The 22,172-nt window shown below is 31.1% G+C and overlaps 3 protein-coding genes across 4 annotated transcripts; 2 read left to right on the top strand and 1 right to left on the bottom strand.

The window, feature by feature from the left end:
* Positions 1-1,741: 1,741 nt before the first annotated feature.
* On the bottom strand, positions 1,742-2,927 carry LOC122591816. Its single transcript, XM_043764050.1, has 3 exons — positions 2,916-2,927; positions 2,056-2,767; positions 1,742-1,874 (listed from the first exon to the last, which is right to left on the bottom strand). Exons 1-2 carry the CDS (start codon positions 2,925-2,927, stop codon positions 2,144-2,146), a joined length of 636 nt encoding a protein of 211 aa, XP_043619985.1. The 3' UTR covers positions 1,742-1,874; positions 2,056-2,143.
* A 7,656-nt stretch (positions 2,928-10,583) lies between these two features.
* LOC122593712 lies at positions 10,584-12,418 on the top strand. Its single transcript, XM_043766158.1, has 3 exons — positions 10,584-10,949; positions 11,382-11,876; positions 12,026-12,418. Exons 1-3 carry the CDS (start codon positions 10,644-10,646, stop codon positions 12,149-12,151), a joined length of 927 nt encoding a protein of 308 aa, XP_043622093.1. The 5' UTR covers positions 10,584-10,643; the 3' UTR covers positions 12,152-12,418.
* Positions 12,419-20,332: 7,914 nt separating this feature from the next.
* On the top strand, positions 20,333-21,930 carry LOC122594514. 2 transcript variants are annotated; one of them, XM_043766961.1, is made up of 3 exons: positions 20,333-20,476; positions 20,825-21,073; positions 21,307-21,930. In XM_043766961.1, the coding sequence occupies exons 2-3, from the start codon at positions 21,060-21,062 to the stop codon at positions 21,776-21,778; spliced, it is 486 nt and encodes a 161-aa protein (XP_043622896.1). In that variant the 5' UTR covers positions 20,333-20,476; positions 20,825-21,059; the 3' UTR covers positions 21,779-21,930. The 2 variants fall into 2 exon arrangements, with proteins under 2 accessions (XP_043622896.1, XP_043622895.1); XM_043766960.1 differs by having other exon boundaries at positions 20,825-21,930.
* The last annotated feature ends 242 nt before the right edge of the window (positions 21,931-22,172 follow it).

Raw genomic sequence — 22,172 nt, 5'->3', positions numbered from 1 at the left:
AAAACCCTTTCATTTACTGTTTTGAAAATTCATGAATCCTAAATGACAAGGGCTTTCGAATCTCATACATTCGTAGAGATTTTCACTAATCATCTCAGAAACAAATCCCGCATTCATTCCTAGTTCATAATTTCTTATCCCCCACACTTAAGGGATCTACTAAATAGTCGTATATTCAAACCCTTGAGATAATTCCTTTTTATCTCCTAAAAACTCACGGTTTAATTAAAAACATCTCTACTACAAACCCTTGCACAAATTAAAACATTCCTAATACAACAGTAATCAAGATCCTCTACCGATCAACATACTCGGTTCATTAGATGTATAGCATGACAAGCACATAAACAACCAAAAACCAAATCAACGTATTCACGTTATCATATTAATCAACTATCTTAGCCTCTTGTGCGGAGTTAGTCACACCGCCAATCCATGTCTAACACATCTTGTCATATAACAACAACTTTTACCATAATTCAATGGTCTTTAATGAATTTGGCGATAGCTACAACTTTCTCAAATATTTCTCAATACTAATAATTACAATGCCACGGTGGTCTTAAACCAACAATCATAATGTCATAAGTCCCAATACCTAGTGGTCTTATACGAACAATAATGAAGCCACATGTCTCACTACCTAATGGTCTTACACCAACAATAATGATGCCACGGGTTTTACTAACCAATGGTCTTACACCAACAATAATGATGCCACGGGTTTTTCTACCCATTGGTCTTACACTAGTTTTTGTAATATATACCACGGGTTTTACTACCTTATGGTCTTATACTAACTTCAATCATGCTATTGTATATAACTTGTATTCTCATATTATAAACTCTTTATCAAATGATCATCATCAATTCATGCATCATTGCATTCATATTCACCACCCAACTTTGGGTCCATTTACATTCTTTTTCATTTATTTATTTTGTTTACAAATCTATCGTCATTAAAAATCGCTATAACTCAAATTTTTACAAATCAACGGTTTAAACTTTGTTAGTCCTCAAAATTCATTCTAAGGATCATTTGTTTTTATTCATAAAAAAAATCTCGCATCTAATGATTCTTTGATTCATACCCATCCCCTTCGTTCCAATCAGTTTACCAAAACACTTCAACGCCATTTTAAAATTTACGTAACCATTCATCAACTGAAATTTTATCAATACTACAAAAGTCCCCACTATAACATTATCTTGATGCTACTTCAATTAAATAAAACAACTCACATCCGACAAGTTTCAAGCTATTTACAGATAATAAATCTCATTCTACTCATCTCGATGACTTGGGAATATTCACTTCATTTCATCAAACATCCACGATTAAACTATAACATGCGATATATATTTGAAGTTTCCCATCTTTCTTTTTAACAAATAAAGCGGAAGCAGACAAAATTCGTTACTTTTGTTTGGCAAATTTCATCAAACCCCTTTTTTCAACTTCTTTTTTATTGGCAAATTCGTTACTTTTGTTTATTAATTTGTAATAATTAGTTTAATAAAAAAAATTACAGTTTGAAGAAAGAAAGAAGGAAAAATGTCAAGTTGTAACCAAATACAAATTATTATCCCTTTTTCTTAAGTTATATATTTATATGTGTGTCTAAAGAAAGAAAAGAAGTCCAACAACAAATATGCAGCATGTTTAAAAAAAAACACAAAACCAAATATGCATATATAGTAAAAAAAAAAAAAACTCACAGTATTGTTTCATAACAAGCTCCTATCATCACATTGCTGCCATTGCCTTTGTGATGTATAACTTTTGTTTCATAGTATTATTTTTTTTCAAAAGTCAAGAGGAATGCTTTCCAAACTTCTACATGCATGTTTTGTTTCCAAAAGTCACAAACCTGGAAAAATGTTATATTTTTAGGAAATTCAAAATGTTCTTCTCTTATGGGTCGTTAAAATTGGTACCAAGAGTTTCTCTAAGATTCAGGGATGAGATGTCAAGACTTAAGAGTACTATTGAAATCCAATACTCGTAATTTGGTTCAAGTTTAGATATGTTCTAATGGTTGTAGAACTTACGGTTTTGTTAATCTTTTGCTACAAACCGGAAATACTAACATGTATGCTCGTGGCTCGTTCATCAGATAGATTGAGTGCAGATGTCTTCCTAATAGTAGCTCCGTTTCTTCTTCTTCATCTCTTTCTTCTTCTTTTTCCTCTTCTTCAATGCCTTCTCCTTTTTCTTCATTTGACAAAATTCAGCATCTGTATTGACTTGTATTTCAGAAAAAGCTCCTAAATCAGATTGACTGGATCCTGTTTCTGGAGAAGCTTCATCATCATTCTTCATCACCCGTTGTTCCCGCTTTTGATACATTCCAATGCGGGCCAGTAGATTTTTTCTTTCTTCAGATAGAATAGATATTTTTTTCTCCCTCTTATTCATCATGTCAATCTCTTTCCTGTAATCAGAGACGCCCGCTAGAATATCTTCTCTTTGTCCGGGGTAAAGTGACTCGGAATCAAGTGTAGGTTTTGTTTCTTTATCATAACGAGGAAGTTCATGGAACTTGGTGTCTATAAAATATTCTTCATTGAAATCGGGAGCAAACTTCTCCGGCTCTAATTTCAGAGGTTCATCCTCAAAGCCACGCTCTCTCCATTCTCTATGTACATCTTCCAACTGCTTCACTCTATAATTTTGCAAGTAATCTTCAAATCTTTCGGGGATGTAGGACTCGTAGCAAAAACGTTTGGCCTCGTTAAGGTCCAAATCCCCAAAAATTTCACCCTTCAGTGGAAATCAAATTGTTAAAAATCGCTCAAATTCCAATAACATCAACAATACTGCTAAAAAATTAGAATAACAAATCTAGAAACTCACATCTCGTTTAGGTGTAGATGTGGATTGCGGTCAAATTGTTGCTTCCTCGACCTACGGAAACGTACATACTCTGTGTGGTACCTACAGAGAAACAGCGAGCATGTATATATGCTTAAATAATCCAACAAAATTTAAAACTATATAAATATAAAGAAAACAGAATTAGAATGGTACAAAAAGAAGGAATTTTTTTTATAAACATGTATCATTTAAGTATATTGGATTTTCACAAAACATCCAATAAACTAGAAATCATAAATCGCATTAACAAACATAAAAAAATCACAACTAGATGTAACAAAATCGCTATATGAAAGTATAAATGGCAATAAAATACTAAAAGATTGCAATAAAAAGTATCAAATTGCAATACGAAACCAAAAAACGCAATATAAAGTTGAACATCGCAATAGACAAGCACAAAAACGCAATTAGAAAAAGGGAAAATTACACTTTTCATCCTTGAACTTGACACGTTTTTCACTTTTAATCACTTAACTTCAAAAATTGCAAATTATACACTGAACTTGACACATTTTTTCACTTTTGGTCATTGCGTCAACTTTGTTGGTTTTCTCCGTTAACTTCCCCAAATTCGTTAATTTTTTTTCACTTTTCGTCCTTCCCATTATTCCATAACTAAAATCGATAATCGGTCAAACTTCAGGTCTTATATATTGTTTTGGCCGATTAGTGAAAATACATATTCATTTATTATGTTTTGAAACAAATTTTGTATGTTTACAGTTTACTATCTATTGGTTATAGAGTAGTTTGATTAAATGAAATAATTGTTTTTTTTTAACGACGATGAAATAATTGTTATTTATAAAGATAAATATATTTAGTGACTATGTTTGAATTTTGAGTCTTCTTATGTTTACTTTAACCGTAATTTTTTTTGTGTGTCATATAAACTTATATAGTTTTTCTTAAATCATTTTATTAACTATTAATAAACGAAAACAAAAATACGATATTGTAATGTTTATCTGAAGTAACGTGTTGTAGGTTTTTCGGATAATCGTTAACGCCTTATGATTTAATCGTAAATATTTTTGTCTATGTTATATAAATTTGTTATAAAACATATAATAATGAACTAATTTTTAAATATACTTTTCATTGATTTAATTTACACCAACTACTATATATTACAAATAAAAATGTTTAGAGTCAAAGTTAAAAGTAACAATAATAAAAAAAATCAAAATAATAACATTTAAAATTGGATGAATCAGGTATATATATAAGAAAAAAATTAGGTAAATTACACTTTCATCACTAAGTTTGTCGATTATCGATTTTAGTTATGGAATAATGGGAAAGACGAAAAGTGAAAAAAAAACTAACGAATTTGGGCAACTTAACGGAGCAAAACTAATGAAACTGGGCGCAGTGACCAAAAGTGAAAAGTTCAGTGTATAATTAGCAATTTTTGAAGTTTAGTGACTAAAAGTGAAAAACGTGTCAAGTTTAGGGACTAAAAGTGTAATTTTCCCTTAGAAAAATTGGGGAAAATCGCAATTCAAAAGTAAAAATAAAAAGTCAAAGTTTACTTTCTCCTTGCGAATATCACTTTCTTATTTCGATTTTGAAAATCCTAAACAAAGGGCTAAAATAATATAGATTTATAAAAACTTGAATATTCAATAGATAAAACTGAAAGAAGAGAGAATGAATAAACTGACTCGTGAATATGCAGTTGGCCCTTGTTACCCATGAGTATCTACAATCAATTCAATAATAATAATAATAATTAATTAATCGTAATTTGCAAAGAAACATAAAATAATAATCATAACATAAAAAGGAAATAAGAAAAAGTGAATCACTTTTCGGAAGCAGATAGAGATGAAAACTCAGCCGCTCCTGCTTTTAGGTTATTCAGATCCATGGGATCGTCGCTAATAATTTAAAGATAAAACTAACAACAACAGAAAATAAAAAAGAATAATGAAAAGAGGCGGCTGCAAATAAGAGAGGAAATCGTAAATAAAAAACCTATGGAATCGTAAATAGGTTATATAGGCTCGAGTACCTCCTCCTTTTTGGTAAATAGCTCTAAGCTTATGGAATGCTACTAGTAATAATGTTTGTGTTTTCCTTTTACCCCATGCGGCCGCTTCTTTCTTTGATGTTGCATCTTTTTATATTTTTTTTTTTTTGGAAAGTTACTTATGGTCACTATATTTGAAATTATTTTTTTTTATTATATTATAAAACTAGATTATTACCCGCTTAATACGCGAGAAACATATATAATCAATAACATGTTAAAGTTATATAATATCATAAGTTGACAACTATTTATGCCGATAGTAATTGAACCACTAAAAAACATGAAGTTAAATTAGTAGTCATTAAAATTCCGGTTTAAAGTGATCACACCATTGGAATATGAATACGTCTTCATTTAAAAATCTCGTTATGCGTTTTGTTTGGATGTCTTTCATGCATCTAAATATGTCTGCATTGTCATTGTATTTGTGTTTTAACGTTTTTGTTGAATAATTTAGTTATCCACTAAAATTAATAAGCAAATTTAATTATCAATCTATACATCGTACATTGTGCTAATATATTCATAATATCTTTGCGATTTTCATAAAGTATTCTTTTGATATATAAATCTAATAGTTTACTATAAATTCCGTATATGCTTTTTAGTTATTTATTAACATAAAATTCGTTGAATAATGATTGAAAGTATGTCAATCTGTGCATCGCACCGGCGTAACCTAGTATTTGTGTGTGTACATATTATTTTATATTATCCAGTTTTTTAATCCGACTCGACTGATCCAACCGTTTCGAACAGTGAAATGTTAAGAAGGTCGGTTTGACATCCGATTTGGTTTTCAAAACGTTGACTTAAATATAATAAGATAGTAATGACGTAAAACTAAATTTTTATAACCAACGTATATTTATTACGTCACATGATAAAAATTCTAAAAATTATAATTTGTTAAATACGTATTACTATAAAACATGAAACTTTATTTTAACAAAGTCAAACTTGATTTTAAATATGAAAAATGATGTAAAACGTAAAAATATATTAGTTTTCATAATTATATCAATAAATAATAATAATTTTTTTGTTAACAAATTTATATAAGGAAATAATGATTATTTAAATTTATTAAATTAAAATTAAATCTAAAAAGTTTTAAAAAAGTATATAACATCAACGTTTTGATCTAATGGTTCTAATTAAAAGTTAAACTTCATCCAAAGGTCTAAACTTTTCTATTTTTGATTTAAGGTTTCTCCTTTATATATATTTAAAGATATAGATAGATATTCATTACAACAAATTGTTTCATTCCACAAATATATGTTAGAGAATGTACGTACTTCAAATTGTGTAAAATCATAATCTACGCACTATATTGTGGTGCATAAAATATGACCGCGTAGAATTAATTCAGGAATCCTTACATTTTCTAGTGCATAGAATATCATGATATCTATACAGTACTTTTAAATGTAAACAAATGATTAGAATCTATCATTTTTTAAGCGCGAATAAAAATTAATTGTACACACTTAAAACTTAAAATGTAAACATTTTAATAAATCTATACACTTTTAAATGTAATAAGAAGAAGCTAATTAGGCCTTCAACTCTTCAAGTGTATAAATTTTATTAGGTCTACGCATAAAATTAATTGTACACACTTCAAGGGTATGATTTACGATTATATCTTTCTATAACCTTTTAGATAGAAAATCCAAATTTGCTATGAGTAGGTTTCTGATTACTTTAATATATTGACTTTGATTATTTTGATTCTGTTTTGAAAGTAGCTCATTAATGGTGTATATATACTTAAGATTTACGATTATCTTTCTATAAGCTTTCAGATAAAAGTCGAATTTTGCTATGTGTAAGATTCTGATTATTTTAAATATATCGACTATGATTATTTTGAATCTGTTTTAAAACTCGCTCATTAATGGTATAATTTGTTGGCTGCTATTATTCTATTAGGGGAAATGCTACATATTGAGATGGTGTTGAATGTTTTAGTATGATTATTTAGCATGGTGGAACAATTCATAATTTTAGTTTGTGTGTGACAGATATAATTCGGATCTTATGAAAAGCATGATATCAATTTTAAATAATACCTTTAGATAAAACCTTTTGATCCACGTTACGTTTAGGATTTAACACAACAGAAGATGGTTTTGCAAGGTTTTTTGCTCGACTCATTTTTTGATCAAGAATTTGTTTCCTTATCTTTCTTACATTAGTCGATAAAATCATTTGATTGACGTTTGAATATCCTCGGTTGGGTTTCTTTTTTTTTATCCAGAATAATTGTTCGGTAGTATTCTGTATGCAAAATAGTTTATTCGATTCTTATGGTGAATTTGTTTGGGGTTTATTTTTTAAAATTAGATTAAATACATAGAAACACAAAGAGGGTGTTTGGTTCGCCGGAATTCGTTGGAATTCTTAGGAATTGGAATCTAAAATCCATTCCATCTCTTGTTTGGTTGGAAAATGAAAGGAATTGGAATATCAAAAATTCCTTCAAATTCCTTAAAACATGGAATTTGGAATTTCTTCACAAACTTGATGGAATTTTTATACATTCCAAAGAATTCATTCAGATTTACCAAAAACCCTTTTTATACAAAAATAAAAAAGTCTACCCTTTTGAAAGAGGGCAAAATCATCTTTATTAAAAATCCCACTATTTCGTTATATTTTATGTCTAATAATTACCAATGTTTCTAAAATTGATATATATATATATTTGTGATATAATATTATATCTGTTAATACATTGATTACTTATAAACATTATATCTGTTAATATCTTGATTATTTATAAACATATATCAAAAGGTTAATTTGGTCCTTTCATGTATTTTATAAAAAATTCTTTTAACCGAATTCCATTGAGTTCTATCAATCAAACACAATCCAGTTTTTTAAACTTTTAGATTCCAATTTCTTCAAATTTCAATTCCATTGACAGATTCCAATTCCTTCAAAAACATTATGCGAACCAAACGGCCAAGAGAACTTATCAGTTTTTTCATGTTTTTTTTTGCTATTTGCAGGGCACTACCATACATGGCTCAGTCAATGGTGAATGAACGGAAAACTTTATGAGAATTTTGACCGATGAAGTGGTTATTCAGCTAGCAAATTTCCAAGTTGATTTTGGTATCTATTTAATATATTTGAATTTCAATTTTTTAGCTTTGATTAATATATTTTGAGACTACCCGTCCATTGGACAGACCTAAACACTAGTTATAATAATAAAACAAGATGTTTACATAAATTATTTTTAGAAAAAAACCAATGTGTCAATTCAACAATCATTTTTATTTGCCTTTTATAAAACCATGACATCATGAATTTTTTCTTTTTTGTATTGTAAATTTGTTTCTTTAATATTTCCCATTTATTTTTTAACCTTAAATTTTTAAATTTGAAAGTCTATCTTTATGATGTATACATAATAAAATATATATTTTCTTCTCAAAATATAAAAGATGGTTAGTCTTTTAGAGGTAATAACGGTAACCCACTAATCATTATCAAGTTTATGCGAATTACATAAAGATCAAGTAAATATTTAATAAAAATTTATTAAAAATATCCGGGTGAACCCGGACTTATTAGCTAGTATATATATAAGGCTTTATTGTCTTTACATATTCTGTAAGTTTTTAATATTTATTATCATATGATATAAATGTATATATTGAATATCTATACTACCTAATAACACAAAAAAGCCTTTTTTAATTTAGAAAATTCTGTCTTTGAAAACCCCAAATTGCCTTTGAACATTCTACATCTCTTGCAACCTACCCATCTCATCTCTACTCCCAAATAAAACAAAATCCTCCTCCCCTATTAAATATTTCTGTCTTTAAAATACCTTAAGTGCCCTTGGACTTTATTGTTTTTTTTCTTTACGTAACTACCTAAAATCCCTAATAAAGTAGACCGTGTTCCCCACTATTGCTGCCGCATTGCGCGGGTACAATGCTCGTTAATATTAATGATAGTATAAATGACCTAATTAAAATAGCGACTTTTGAGTTCAATTAAATGAACTTCTAAATTTTGAATTTACTATTAACACTATATAATAGAGCCAAAGTTGTTACATAACAGTATGAATTATCATTTATTAACATCGATCATTTTATAAATTTATAATCAATTTTAACATTTATACATTGGGTTCAGAGCCTAATGGTACGAGAGTCTTTCAATAATGGTTTTGGATCCAAGAGACCTGGGTTTGAATCCGGCGGGAGCAACGTCTCCCCCAATTGATTTCTCCTCCCATGTGGTATATTGGAGGTATCGGAGTATGTAACATTTTAGCCTGGAAAACTCCCTAACAATCGTTAAAAAATTCTTTTAACATTTATAATGATTATTAAAAAGAGATGGGTTAAAGTTTTAGTATTGATTCAGAAACTTAACTTTTATATAGTATGCAAACTAGATTTTAGACCCGTGTCCAACACTGAACACGGGACTTACGATATTATCAGATCTTCATACAATTAACTATTTAAGCCATAAAAGTTTACAATTTTAAAGATATATGATTCCAAGTGTTATACTTTGAAAATTGTAAATAATTACTCGTACATAAGACATATTGATGGATTTGTTTCCCATAGTCACTTTACAAGGCAAATGTTACGATATTTTCTATATTATAAAATTTTTTGAAACCACTTATACTCATAATGTTATATTAAACATATTTGTGAAAAATTAGAGAAAAATCGAGAGTTGTAATTGGTCAATAAACAAAAAAGTGTAAATTAGTGAGACTTTTGCTAGAAATATTAATAATGATCATTAGGATTATAATGATATAAGCGAGAATCAATTTGATGAAATTGAGTGATGTGATTGGGCAATAAGTCATTAGTTCAATTGTTTTAGGCTCGTGTCTAATACACGGGACTTACGATGTTATCAATATTATATGTTTTTATTATAATTTAAAACATAATATACTATTTTGAGTAATAAAAATTGATCGATATATCAACACTTTAAGTTTTATATTAAAATATTTTTTTCAAATATATTCATCGAAGTTGTTCTTAAAATGTTAATATATTTACCTCAAATTTTATTTATTTTTAATTAATTAATTTTATGTTTCTATGATTGAACATACTATTTGATATATATTAGTTATTATTCAATTGGATATATATTATTTTTTATTTTATTGGATAAATAATAACTATTATATTATTAGATATATATTAACAATTATTATTTATTTAATATATTAAAATTATTGGATAAAAAATGTAAATTTGTGATGGAAAACAAAAAAGTGTAAATTAAAGTCAAAATTAAAAACACTGGTCAACTTTAAAAAATCGATAGTTGCGATTGGTCGATAAGTTATTAGAGCAACTGTAATTTAGTATAATAAAAGAGATACTGTGCTTTAGTATAATAAAAGATTTTTGAAAACTTTCCTAAAAGATAACCAATTTCGTCACAATATAGCACAGACCGGCTAAAATAATGAGATCTTTCCTAATTCCCTTATTTGCGAGTAGTTTTTAAAGAAAAATAAAAATAAAAATAGATAGATGTAAAAAGGTAGATATATACAAGGAACGACTTTTAAAAACCTTAATGAACAAATAGATATCAAAATTAGGGTTTTATTTTTCCATCCCGAAATCAAAATCATGCCGAAAAAGTCGAAATCAGTTTCTTCAAGCAATCCCAATAAGGGGAAACCAGTTTCCAATGGATCCCAAGTTGCCAGATAAGACGATTGCCTTTCACTGTTCCGACGGGAAGATTGCCAGTGTCGATATCAGATGCTGCTATGAATCTGATTTAATTGCCACTCTGTATACTTTACACCTTTTTAATTTTGCTGTCAATTTCCCTAGCGATATTCTTTCGCTCGTTAATGAATTCTATACTGCACGTGTCAATATTTTTGAAGCCTATCCTGATGATGATCATCTCTATTTAAAAGAGTTAAGGAAATTCGATGCCAGTTTTCGCCAAAAGCTCAGCGATGTTGAACAACAACTCATCATCGAAGTAAGGCCTTTTCTATCCCTTCCCTTTATATATATATATATATATATATTTTATATTATTATTATTATAATATTATAAAACATTTGTTACCTATACTTAGTTTAAACATCTTTCACTTAAAATTATGAACAACATACATACCTAATTAATCACTTTTATGTTAATACCCACACCGCCTCCACTCAGTCATTACACCACCACATCGCACGGTATATATATATTAGAATTAACTAATAAATCATGCCTTGTGTAATTAGTTACATGTTTTATACGAGTACTTTACATGGTTTTTGCGTTTAAGTTCCATTAGTGACAAGTTGTGGTTAATACATGTTTCTTTTTAAAACTTGAAAATTACCTACCTTTAAGGGCTTAATTTACGTTATATGTCATTTATTTGCTTCGTAATCATTTTTCCTGTTTTTATTTCAGGCTGCTCGTCTACTTAGGATTGAAAGCCTATGCAAATTGCTTGGCGTGACTTATGAGACTCCAAGGAAAAAGGGGAAATTAGTTTTGACCGCGGGCGAATGGAAATCTATCATGGAGAGTATCTTCTTCTTGCCCGAATCACTTCCTGCGAGCTTCAGGTATATCTGTCCGGATGGTAAGGTTGTCTATGTGGACCCAAGATGTTCCTATGAGTCTTTACATGTCCACCGGGCATTAAAAGAGACAGTGGATAAGGAACAGGATTCGATTAAGAAGGGATATCGGAAAGTAACGCCGGGAGAGATCGGCCGACATGCCGTCAATGTCGCAATCCCAAGCAAGATCCTTTCAATTGTGACTTACTTCTGTATGGCCCGTTTTGGTGTAAAGACTAATGCTAAGCTAGATGAAGATGTCACCTCAGACATGCTGCATTTTTTTGGTTACTGTTTTGTGCAAAGTCAATCACTGCCCCTGCTTGTTGAACTCATGCAAGTATGTCTTTTTTTATGCTCGATCTATCCTTGTTTTTCAATGTCATTGCTTTGTGTCTATCCATATACGAGTATTGGTATCATCATCTTCTTTACGAATTTGTTGCTTGTTCAATTTGCTTCATAATTGTTTTCTTGTTTTCATTTCAGGCTGCTTACAAATTGGGTATCCGAAGCCTCTTGGACCTGACGCACGATGCTATTGTTCCCAAGCTCGATCGGAAGTCTGCTGAAGAGATTCTTAAGACCTTCCACTTGCTCAATATCAATCATTGAGTATGGGAAGAGGTGTACCTCTGTTCTGTGGAGATTTGCCTCCTGGAAAATTAATGTTGATCTTTTAAAGGTTCCTGCTAAAGTAGTTTAAATTGTGGATGTTTACTTATCAATCTAATGATGACCGGGATAAATTAGGCTAATTTGAAGTATGTGTGTATAACTACTTATGTTACGTTTAACTAACTATATAACTAGTGTTATATTCGGGTGTTAATAGGAATGATCCTAAATTCCTAATGATGATACTTGTGGTTTATGTGATGATTGTGACGATTTGATTTGATGGTTGTCCATCAACGTTTCACCAGAGTTATATAGTGATGGAGGTACCAACTCTTTTCCTCTGTTGTATTTATTGTACACAACAGGTAAGTAGAGGTGCAACCTAACTTGGATTGACACAATGAATGATAGGCTGCGGAGATTGCCTCGATTTTGAACGCAATGTAAGATCTCTAGCTTTGTTAATAATTCAACTAACGACTCACCTCCCCTATCATTTCAGATGTATCCTCAAGGTGATCGGTACTGTCCGATTGTTTGTGTAAATACATATTTTGAAATGGCCAGCACGAGTGTTAGAAATGAAAGTCCACTTCTCATGTGCTAGCTTTGTGAGAAAAAAAATGTAATATTAATTTAGAGGGGGATATTAATCTTTTTATTTGAATTAGGATCCCCTCAGTTGAAACAACTTGATGAGTTAAGTTAGATAAATTTCAACCATTAGATAAAAGTCATTATTCATGATTTAAATAATCATTGAGTCTAAATTTATTTTACTTAGTACATACTGTGGTGATAGTATCAGACGGCTGGCTCTATCAACTGTAATTTTTAGGTTGGTTAACGCTCGAGTATATTTAAATTGTGCTTTTTATTTGTTGGTGTAATACTTACAAAACAAGATATTTGACCAAAATTGTTTCAGAGATTAACAAATTACAGAAGAAACTTTACAACATTATTAAAAAATTATTATATCATTATTATCTTAACAACTTCCTGACGGGATTAAATTTGGTTTGACTCGCACAAATTTATGTAACACCTACTAAACAGAAAAGAAAAGAAAAGAAAAGAAAAGAAATCGTCAATGACTTTCTGGTTATATTGTCTCATTTGATATAATAAATAATAATAATGATGATATAAATATTAACAATTGTTAACTACGTATAATAACTAATCTTTAGCATTTTCCTCGAAAGTGAATGACGGATCATATATTGAAATGTTCAGATATATATATATATATATATATATGACTTATGATAATAATCGTAACAAACATTGCTGCAAACTATAATTAAGTTAGCTACTATAGATGGCAAAGCAAGGGGGCCAACAAGTTATAGATAGTGATGACTATGAGAAAGACTTGATGTTTGGTGATGGTAGCAGTAATGCAGGTGGTCGAAAGATAGTCAAAGATGATGCTAAAAAGGGACCCAAAAGAAGAATACAGTTTCAACGACGGATAGTGAATGATGATGATGCTACAGAGGTACGCGTGCCATCACCAAGAAGAATAGAGTTTCAAGGTAAACTTGACAATAATGAAAATGGTCCTGGTAGTGAGTACTATGAGGAAAGTTTGGAATTCGGGCGGGATACAAATAGAGTAGATTACTTTCATGTAACTCCTTTTGATGTTTTTGGAGATATTGATATCGATGGTGGTAGTAACAGGACTCAACAAGTGTCACTCGGTATTTCCTTAAATAATGAAAATGATAGTACTAGTGACCAATTCCTAGTCCAAGGACTGGATCAAGAAAGCAGTATTGGTGGTTCCGAAAAGTTGATTGGTGGCGCGGAAGGAGGGAGTGTCTGGGTACCAAGATGGTGGGAGAAGTGGTGGCTGTTCTTAGACTTATGGAAAATAAGTTAAGGTAAATTGTGTTCATTTGAGTGTTTGTTTAGTTTTTTTTATTCTTTTTTTTCTCTGAATGTCATTTACTTGTGATTGAATGCTGTTTTTATATTCCACGGTTTAACATATCTTTAAATTATCTAAGTATTATGAGTGTCTTTGGTTTGAGGATTTGAAAAGAGGGGAAAGGGAATTAGTTTGAATGCTACACATTTCATTACCAACCTTTATTGTGATAATTGGTTGAAACTTATTATTTGTGACCCCGTCCCAACTCCAACCCTTTACTTTCTCACCGGGAAATTACTTTGCCTTTTCCTTGTTAAAATGGTGAGGAAATCACACATTCACATTACCAACCTTATTCTCAGAAAACAAGTGAGAAAATAATTGAAAAAAAAGGTGTGTTGGGTAGGGTCTATTTTACATTACATACACTACTTTACTGCAACACAATTCTTCCTTCCTATTTAAACAGAAAAACAAACAATAAATATTAAGGTTAAGTCACCGGATGAACAATGTATTTTCTCTTGTTTACATAATTATCCATTGAACTAGATGATTGATGTGTATCACCCATATACTTTTCAACTATTTACATGGTTGACCAACTGCTGACCTGATGACCTGCTATAACAGGTTAATCTCTATTTACATGGTTGCTTATTGAACTGAATGACTAATGTACCTTATCTCATTTACATAGCTACCCATTGAACTGGATTATTAGTATATATCACCAACATACTTTTCTATTTTTTATTTGGTTGACCAAATGTTGACCTAATGACCTACAATAACAGGTTGAACTTTATATTTACTTTTTATTTTTCCAGAAATTATCTTCCTCATCTTCATCAATTTTCCAGGCCAAAGTTCCAGTAAAAATTCCGGCAATCATGTTCTTTTATTTATATTGCTAGTACAATTATATTATTATGATATTATTAAAAATATAAACATAAACATATTTACTATATGCTTGTACAAGTTATTATAAAATATTTCTATCTACTAATTTCAATGTTGATTTTATATTGCAAATTTTTATGGAAAATTGATGAAGAGGATGAAGCAGAAATTAATAAATTTCTAAAAAAATATAAATAAAAATAGAGATTAACCTATTATTGTAGGTTATCATGTCAACATTTGGTCAACCATGTAAAAATTAGAAAAATATGTGGGTGATGTATATTAATAATTCAGTTCAATGGGTAACCATTTAAATGAGAAAAAGTACATTAGTTATCTAGTTCAATGGGCAACCATGTAATAGAGATTAACCTGTTATAGCAGGTCATCACATCAACAGTTGGTCAACGATGTAAAAAATTGAAAAGTATATGGGTGATACACTTAAAAAATCCAGTTCAATGGGCAACCATGTAGATTAGGAAAAGTATATTGTTCATTCAATGACTTCTCCGAAACTAACATCAACATCAGGTTAGATTCGACTTCTTCTGATATACGGAGTACTATAATTTTTGTTGGATTAACTAGAATTAGAAATACTTCATATGTTTTATACACGATTTACCGTTATCAAATATTTCTATAATTATTTCCATTTGTTAGGGACATGTTTTTATGAAATTTCTAAATGTTTTATAATAAGGGAAATGCTAAATACAGTCCTAAAGGTTGTATTTAACGTGCATAAAATAACTTGTACATTCCATATTAAAAGCACACCCCCTGATTTTCATGGTAAATGTACAAATAATTTATGCACCTTAAACACAACCCTAAGGGCTGTATTTAGCAAACCCCAAATAATAATGCAGTAGACATTAGCAAATTACAAAATAAAATCAACAAATCTTATGGTTACTAACATTCTCAGAAATGAATGTGTTTCCAAAATTAAGTTATAATTACCCACAAGCTAATTATATATATACTAAAAACCTATGTAAATGTACAAGTATTTTATGCTGGAATGCTTTTAAAGCACATACCAGTTTTAACTAAATTTCGTTTTAACCCCTTAAATTTAAATCAAATTTCGTTTTAACCCCTTAAAATTTCTATTTTTTTAACTTTTACCCCACATCAAATTTTTCGCGTTCATTTTTGTGATACTAAACTTTTAAATTCTCATGTTTTCATCAAATAACTTTCACACAGTTACGGTTTTGCTTTTAAACATTTGGTCTTTGATTATTTTCATTTGTCTTTTTTATACATATAGCGTTTTCATTATACAATAACTTTTATCATCGTTACGTCTTACGTTCATATTACATTTAAAACATTAATATAGTTATTGTTTATGTTTTTATACATCGTAATATTCTTTTACATTAATTTTATTGTATTGCTACATGTTTATTTGTTTTTTTAAATTTATTGACAATAAACTTTTGGGCTCTTAGGTTTACATCATACAATTTGCACACAGTTATGGTTTTACTTATAAAGATTTGGTTTTTGATTATTTTCTTCCGTTTTTATACATATAATTAAACCTGTATACTTATCTCAAGTGGAAATAACAATAATATTTTGAATATATCATTAGAAATATATCAATAAGTAATCAGAATATTCTTCCATATCAAGATCCAGAAGATCCTGAACCTTCAAGATAATGAGGCTCGAAATTTCACCCATAACACCATCTGCCTTATATTTGATTTTGTACCCCCACTTACTTCCTATAGGGGTCTTACCTTTGGGTAATGATACAAAGGTCCATGTATTATTCTGTTCAAGTGCCTGTATTTCTTTCTCCATTGCTTCTATCCATTGTGGATTTTTGGAAGCTTGGATAAAAGACTGTGGTTCAACTGACTTATCTATGGTATTGATAAGATGGACGGAAGTGGGTGATAGTGTTGAAGAGTTAATGGAATTAACAGAATGTGAGCTTGGAAGGGTACATACAAAGTCTTTGAGTTTGATGGAAGGTATTTTGACCCTGTTGGAAGTTCTAAGTGGAGGTGGAGCAGATGGAGTGGATTCAGGAGGTGAGGCATTGTTAGTTGAGGTATTGGAGATGGTGTGTGAGGCATTGTTTGGAGTTGTGGAAGGAGATAAGGATGTGGAGGAATCAGTGAATGTGGAGGAGGATGGAGAAATCTGTGTATGTGAAGGTGAGTGATTAACAGAGGTGATTGGTGTGGTGTGTATGATATAAGGTGTGTAAGTGATGGATGGTAAAATGTTGGCTGTTTGTTGTATTGTATTGTGATATTGAGGTGAGGTTTTGAAAGGGAAGACAGATTTATCAAAAGTTACATTTCTGCTGGTAAATGGTTTGTGAGTTTGAAGATCATAAGGGAGATATAATTTTTTGATTATGTGGATAGCCAAGTAAAACATAAGACCTTGCCCTTGGGGCAAATTTGTCATCAGTGTGTGTGTAGACATAAGCTTGGCATCCAATTATTTTGAGGTGATCTAGTGTGGGTGTGATAAGCGTCCATTTTATGATAAAAAACCCTAATGAAAGGCTTCATTTCTATGTTTAAATGAGTTATTATTCCGGAACTATTGGTACTTAACGAATGATGTGTTTACGCAGGCTCACGGAAGATGCGAGAGAGGGTAAATGACAACAGATGTCTCACGAAGGAAGCTTGATGTGACCAATTTATACCTATCGCCCACATCATTTATGGTGTTTGTTAGCGCTTTCAGGCTCTAAACAGGTTACGCGTTCAAGTGGCACATTTTCGGATGATTTAGTGGCTAAGAGATTGATTCATTAGATCGAGAGTTGATAAAGTTAAGAAGATTGAAGAGTTCAACAAGCTTAAAGATCGAAAGACGAATTTTACACAAAGCTTGTGACTGCGCCGCAGCGGAGGATGCTATGCCCACTGCGCCGCAACCATTATTCTCGGAAATTTGTTGAACTAACCCCACTGCGCCGCAGTGGGGGATGCACAAGCCTGACTGCGCCGCAGTCAGAAGATAGGAAATCCAAGACGTGGATTTGGGCTGCGCCGCAGTCACCCAAAAGTCAAAGTCAACAACTCCTTACTGTGCTGCAGTGAGGGAAGAAGCATCCCACTGCGCCGCAGTGGGAGCACGTGATCTGAAGCCCTGGGACGTTTTTCTGCATCAGAATTGAAGGGGTATAAATACCAAACAAAACCCTAAACCGAATTTTTATCCAAAGTCTTTCTAGGAGCTGCTCTACAAGGGGTTCTATCAGGTGTCCAAGCAAGAGGTTTTTCTTAGGCGGATCCACTGAAGATTCACGAGCACCCATCTAGATCGTATTAATTTTCTGTCTTGCAATTTTCTACTTTCTCAAACGATTGGTACAATATGTTCTTCTCTTTTATTGATTATTATTGTTCTACAATCATGAGTGGCTAAACTGTTTATCATCCACCTTGATGAAACGAGACGAATGATGTGATTGCAATATTTTTAATTCACAAGAGTTTATTTAATCATCGTTGTTCCGTGATCTTGATGATTTAATTCTTTTTAATAATTAATTATGATATTGGTTACATATAAATTCTTCGTTGGTGGTACCAGTTGAATGTATGTGTGATTTTAAAACGGTTACTTGTCTATGAGTAATTATCACTAGTTCATGGTATGATAGTGAATATCATTTTAAGAAAATAGTAATTTTGTCAACGTGATTCATAGCGGTTGGTGGTACCACATTATTGTTACATAGGTGCAATTGATAATTCGATAGTCAATAAAACTAATTGTTGGAAAAAGTTGTCTTTGCTTTGGTGGTACCGGCTTAGGTAATTTAACTAGCAATTAAGTGATTCGGTAATTTGTTTACGGTTGGTGGTACCACGTGAACACCTTAATCTTGTCACGATTATCTTTAAACTCTAAAGAATTTGGTGGCTTAAAATACTTTTTTAAGCAACTAATAAGTTATTACCCATAACAATGAAAATTAAAATACCTATCCTTTTTGGATGCAACCTGTAGTTGTGACGAAAAAAAAGACTGCTAAATCAATAACACAACCCACAATTCGGACAATAAAACGATATTACTAAATGCTACAACACTGAAAGTAACTAAAAACATATCATCAAGGATGATATATAAAAGCACTTGGGATCTTATCCATGTTATTTCCGCCACTATCAATTTTTTGGTGTTAATGTCAAAAACTATTTACCAGTCAAATGAAGGATGCTTATATTAAACTGAGATATTAAAAAAGAAAAAGAAAAATGAGGGTTGACCTTTTAGAGAATATATGCAAGACACACAGTTTAAGTTGACGGTCATAATCAGTATCGGTCTCCATGAATTCCATATCTGCCCGTAACGTTTCAACGTACATTTATAGCAGAACTTGCGGTTTCTAAATTTTACTAAATGTTCTATGGCATGTGAGTAAAAACCATAGTGATAAACACATAAACAAAAAATCGTCTGTACAAAGCAAAAACATGATGTATATCCAAAAAAGGAAAGAAAAAAAAACGTAATCAGGCATTTAATCAAACACTTGGCGCACATTACCTTCAAAGTTGAAAAGAGAGACATTTTAAGCCACTGAGTAGATTTACCTGATATTCCAGCTATTATCTCATATTTCGGGCAGGCCCCGTATTTCTGTCTTTTTGTTGTCATCACCAAATATATCTATACAATTACATGGTTTCATCACAGAATCCTAAAAGAATAAAAAACAATCCAACATACCGTCAAATGGATTGTCTTCTCCATTCTTTTATGCTTTTTCAATGATGCTTATCATAGATTTCTGCTATACAATAAACAAAAGCGTAAACCTTATAATAAAATGCATCTGACTTCAAATAAAATTTAAAAAAAAAGTAAATGAGAAAAAGAGGAAAAAGATGGCGGGTTGGAAGAAGAGAATAGGAAGTAGAGAAGATGTGAACATAACTGAGGAAACTCAAAAGTCCTCATTCAATCTATTCACACACTAATGAATTCATTCATATATACATGCACTTCGTACATAATTACCACACAATAAAACCCTAACATTAACACAAAACTAATAATTAAAATCATAATTATCAGTAAATGATTTTAATCCTCAATTAATCTTTAATCCTCCAGCATTGATTTCATTTTACAACTTTTATATAAGATATAAGATTATTGGTTGAAACTTGTTATTTGTGACCCCATAGCATCCCAACTCCATCCCCTTTCTTTCTCATCATGCTTTCTCACCAGGAAATTGCTTGCCTTTTTCTTGAGAAATTAAAATAATTGAAGAAATCACACATTCACATTGCCTGCCAACCTTAAAAAGGTGCGTTGGGTGTGGTCTATTTTACATTACAAACACTACTACTCGACTGCAACCCACTAGCTTCTTCCTTCATCCTAGCTAATATATAAGAAAAACAAACAATAATAAAATTTTCTCATTAACAAGCTAGCTAGCTAGCTAGGAACAGCAAAACACTACCATTCTTAATTGTTTCAGATTTCTCCGAAACTAACATTAACATAAGGTAATTAAGGTGCGGTTCTAGTAGTGATGACTAGTAAGTATCTTTTTTTTCTTTCTGTAAAAAGTTGGTACGTAAAGCTTAATTTGAATTGATAATTTGATAGGCTGTCTGATTGAAAAAAATATTTTAATAAACAATAATTTGTTTAACTAAAAATTGTTGTACATCATGAAAAAATCTCCATGCATTAGTGTATATATTTGTACTCATAAAACTTTATGCATCAGGTGTTTTATTTGTTTTACTTTAGTAATTGTTTACTATAGCTAATCTGTTCATTTATATCGATCTAGTATTAAAATATCGAGATTGTATCAACTATAACTAAACTTTAGTATTATCTTATAGGGCGACTGCTTAAATTAACAAGTTCAGATATATGCGCTTATAATAGTCATATATAGCAATCACTGCTACATACACCAAGTGGTCGTTAATTATTAGGATTAAATAACAAAGGGAAACAAGTAAGCAGCTGCAGCTAGCTATATGGCAAAGCAAACTGGGCAACAAGTACTTATAGATGATGATGATGAGGAAGACTTCTTCTTGATGCTTGATTGTGTTCAAAAAATAGTTGAAGATGATGCTACACAGGTACGCATACGTCTTGAACAACCACCAACATTTCAATTTCAAAATACTGCTCCAAGAAGAATACGGTTGCAACGTAAACTTTATATAAATGACATTGGGAATGATACTGGTAGTGACTACGAGGAAAGGTTGGAATTTGGGCGGGATACAAGTAGACTAGATTACTTTCCCGTAACTCCTTTTGATGTTGTTTATGGAGATGATGATATCGGTGACATTGCTATCTATGGCAGCGGTGGTGATAGTAGCATGACTCAACAAGGGTCACTCGGTATCTCTTTAAGTAATGATAACTGTAGTAGTATAAGGGGTGATACAGCGCGTGCGGATGGTTCTAACATGAGTAGACAAGTACCTGTCAAGGTTTTTGCTGATAATGGTAGTGGTGACATTGCTATCTATGGCGGCGGAGGTTGTAATAACATGACTCAACAAAGGTCACACAGTATCGCTCTGAGTAACAGTGACAGTAGTAAAAGGGTTGATGCAGGGGAAGCCGGTGGTTCTAACATAAGTAGACAAGTGCCCGTTGAGGTTTTTGCTGATAATAGTGGTGGTGACCAAGTGCCAGTCCCAGGATTGGACCAGGAAAGCATAATTGGTAGTTCTGAAAAGTTTATTGGTGGCGTGGAAGGAGCGGGTTTCTGGGTACGTCAATGGTGGGAGAAGTGCTGGCTTTTCTTAGCATTATGGAAAACAATTTAAGATGATGATATTGGAGATATGGAACCTTATTGTCCCATTCGAATTCTTTTATGTTTTTTCTTCTTTCTAAAATGTCATATATTTGTATTTAAATGTTGTTCTAATTAATCCATGGTATAAAAAACCTTCGTACTGTACTACGTAAGTATTAAGTGTGTTTGGTTTGAGGATTTAAAAAGAGGGGAAAGGGAATGAGTTTGAATGTCACATGTAACATTTGTTATATGAGAATGGCTATTAGAAGTTGTCAAACCCACACAAGTAGATATCTGAAACTCATCAAAAGAGAGATCCATTGATACTTTTTTTCACATTCCCTTGCTCTACTCCGAGAGCAAACACATTGAATTGTATTATCAAGAGATGATACACGACAAACATATGCTCACCATAA

The sequence above is a fragment of the Erigeron canadensis genome, chromosome 3 (genome assembly GCF_010389155.1).
Source record: "Erigeron canadensis isolate Cc75 chromosome 3, C_canadensis_v1, whole genome shotgun sequence".
Taxonomy (NCBI): Eukaryota; Viridiplantae; Streptophyta; class Magnoliopsida; order Asterales; family Asteraceae; genus Erigeron; species Erigeron canadensis.
The sequence above is the reverse complement of the archived record's forward strand: the minus strand, read 5'-3'. Positions and strand labels throughout refer to the sequence as shown.

Excerpts from the sequence above, each read along its gene's own strand:
- LOC122594514 (XM_043766960.1), top strand. The coding sequence starts at position 20,966 with ATGGCAAAGCAAACTGGGCAACAAGTACTTATAGATGATGATGATGAG.
- LOC122593712 (XM_043766158.1), top strand. The coding sequence starts at position 10,644 with ATGGATCCCAAGTTGCCAGATAAGACGATTGCCTTTCACTGTTCCGAC. Across the intron at positions 10,950-11,381 it reads AACAACAACTCATCATCGAA|GCTGCTCGTCTACTTAGGAT; the intron begins GTAAGGCCTTTT and ends TTTTTATTTCAG. Across the intron at positions 11,877-12,025 it reads TGCTTGTTGAACTCATGCAA|GCTGCTTACAAATTGGGTAT; the intron begins GTATGTCTTTTT and ends TTTTCATTTCAG.